The 3,006-nt window shown below is 35.0% G+C and overlaps 1 protein-coding gene across 1 annotated transcript; it reads left to right on the top strand.

The window, feature by feature from the left end:
• Positions 1 to 1,684: 1,684 nt before the first annotated feature.
• LOC132033335 (transcription factor MYB73-like) lies at positions 1,685 to 2,798 on the top strand. Its single transcript, XM_059423283.1, has one exon. It carries the CDS (start codon positions 1,909 to 1,911, stop codon positions 2,659 to 2,661), a length of 753 nt encoding a protein of 250 aa, XP_059279266.1. The 5' UTR covers positions 1,685 to 1,908; the 3' UTR covers positions 2,662 to 2,798.
• The last annotated feature ends 208 nt before the right edge of the window (positions 2,799 to 3,006 follow it).

Raw genomic sequence — 3,006 nt, 5'->3', positions numbered from 1 at the left:
TACCTAGCTAGTACGAGAATGATTGGTACTTGCAATTTTCTTGAGTCCTTGCCTTTTCTTTTATTTCCAAATCTACCCTCACTCATTGCAACAAAACCTTCTTGTTTTTTAGCCATTTCTTCTCCAAGTGGTACGATAGTACTACTTGACTCTAGTCGGAGTAATTGTTATTGCCTTATTGCAGTGATAAGAAAACATGTAAACCGGAAAGATAAAAAATACGTACATTAGAGTCTCTGGTATTTTTTGGAGTATAAAATGTTACTTATGCTAGGTTTGCTAACAGAAAATACTTAGAGACGCTCTAAAGCTGCAACTTACTAATGCTTAAAAGTTAAATTAGATGAACATTGTGCTTTCATGTACATAAAATTCTTGCATTTCCTAGTTATCTTAACAACAGCCACTTCTTTTTATATTGCAATGTCTAAACTCTTTTTTTAAGAGCTGGAAAATGCTATTGGATCCGGTCCACCCATAATAGTGCTAATTAGCTTGTTAGTCTATTTAACTTGTCTTCCTTTTAAACACTACTTATATCATGTAAATACATCTTTATGGGTGTTGGAATAGTAAGTTTTTCCACCATAATATGACAACTAGGGTTTGCAAAGAGAAAATTGCTCTGCATCTTAATTAGTAGAGGATACATAGGCTGTAAACAAGGAATTCATCCCTCTTGTGGGTATTCTTAACGACCTGCAAATTAGATGTGGTTGTTGCAGATCTGTTCCGGGGAGAAAAACCCGTAAATCGTCTTAACTTGTATTTACCATCGAAATATATACTACAGTAACAGTACTAAAGAATAAACATAGTTTCAAGTGAATTATGCGCATGTTACATATTTGTGTTGTATAAATCAGGTCATAGGGATATTGAAGAGGAGTTCTTGCTTTCGTCAAGTAACAAGCTGTTGTTCAAGTAAATTTATACTCCACAAAGAACCATGTGGTCATAACTTAGGATTAATTGCAACTGACGTAATGTTGATCCTTTTCATGATTCTTGTAGGAACTATGTACCGTTGTTGTTGTACGGAAGTTGTACACAAAAAGATCGCTAATTAAAGATCCCAACGATTCATTTATGAATCTGGACTATAAGACAAAAGAAAATGCAGTGAAATTGAAGCAATAATACTTAAAAAGCTTCAATCTAACACTCTATTCAATGAATCCAAAATGCCTCTCATTTTCTTGGCCTAATATTAATATTAATAATAAAAATAGTAATTATCTTCCTCCCCTAGATTATTGGTTATCCAAATTTGTCAATCTACGTACTAATAACGACAAAACATCACCAGCCGCGACAAATCTGTTCATATCACATTAAAAAATGTTTATAGACTATGCGCTTAACAACCAGTTGTAACTGGCCATGATTGTAGTGGACTGATAAGTGTTCCTTCATCTTTATCTAAAGATTTAGAATTTGAATTTGAAATATGAAATCGCTTTTATTAAAAAATATTTTACCTTAATATAAACTTTTCAGCGTGAATATGATTTAATTAATCTTAGCCTAAATATATAAATATCAAATAGTATACTACTTAACAGGAAACGGAAAAGACAACTGGTTTGCAGATCTACGCACTCTTTTTAGTTATATATAAGTTATAACCCCTGCCAACTTTACACAAGGCACTTTCCAAGAACCAACCTTCACCACAGTCCAAAAAACTCTAATTCTACCTAAAAGGGCTAAAAAATAAAGCTATTGGCTTATGTTCATGCACCCACAATTATATATCTATTGCATTTGTTCCTCATATAAATCCCTATATATACACCCTTTAAATCACTTAAACCCCACTTAACTCACTAAACTAACCATTATTATTCAACTTCAAGCCAAACAAGAGCTCCATTTTTTCCAAATCCCATTTTTTTTCTTCTGAAAATGGAATTTGTTAACAGGTGTTCAACATCAACTTCATCTTCATCAGAATCATCTTCTTCAGAATCTTCGCTTTCTGGTAAAAATAATAAGTCAGAGAGAATAAAAGGACCATGGAGTGCTGAAGAAGATAAGATTTTAACGAAACTTGTTGAGCGTTACGGGGCACGTAATTGGTCATTGATAAGTAAATACATTAAGGGTCGGTCCGGCAAATCTTGTCGGCTCCGGTGGTGTAATCAGTTAAGTCCTAATGTTGAACACCGACCATTTTCTCCGGCGGAGGATGAGACAATTGTGGCAGCTCATGCTAAATATGGAAACCGTTGGGCCACCATTGCGCGTTTACTTCCTGGTAGGACTGATAATGCTGTTAAGAATCACTGGAATTCAACATTAAAGAGACGTTACCAGCAACAGCTGAAAAATCAGAGCCCAATGGGCTTTCCTGATGTGAAAATTAATGGGCCGGGTTCTGGATCCGGGTCAGGATCCGGGTCGGGCATGGATTATTTTAATGTCAATGAGAGTCCAAAAGGGAATGATAATAATAATAATTACGCTGTTATAGCTAATGGTAGTGGTGAATTTGATGATCCAATGACGACTTTGTCCCTAGCGCCGCCCGGGGTGGGCGGAGATGAGTTGCCAGAGAGGAAAACGGAGAGTTTTCCAGCGGGATTTTGGGATGTGATGAGAGATGTGATTGCTAGAGAAGTGAGGGAATATGTTGCTTCTTCGGGATTTCCTAATTAGTATTTAAAAGAACCAAAAAAGGAAAAAAAATTGTTTGTTATTATTTGTCAATTTTAAAGTTGGCTTTGAGGTTTCATAATCACTTTGATTGTTGATAAGTTTGCTTATAAATTGTTAAACATGTTCTGGAAGCTTAATCTTGAATTCCATCTCTATCAACTGTTTTTACCTACTTTTTTATTTGCTGCCTACAATTTTGTCCTCCTAAGGTGGTACCAAACGACCAAATTCCCAATAATATGTACTTAACATGTGAGAGAGAATTTTCTATCCAATTAACCAAACATTTGGGAGACCTAAACTTTTTCTTATTAAATGCTATCGGCATTTGGCCAAAACAAAATA

This window comes from Lycium ferocissimum, chromosome 10, assembly GCF_029784015.1.
Source record: "Lycium ferocissimum isolate CSIRO_LF1 chromosome 10, AGI_CSIRO_Lferr_CH_V1, whole genome shotgun sequence".
NCBI lineage: Eukaryota > Viridiplantae > Streptophyta > Magnoliopsida > Solanales > Solanaceae > Lycium > Lycium ferocissimum.
Note: the sequence above shows the minus strand (reverse complement) of the source record. Positions and strands in the feature narration are given on the sequence as shown.

Excerpts from the sequence above, each read along its gene's own strand:
- LOC132033335 (XM_059423283.1), top strand. The coding sequence starts at position 1,909 with ATGGAATTTGTTAACAGGTGTTCAACATCAACTTCATCTTCATCAGAA.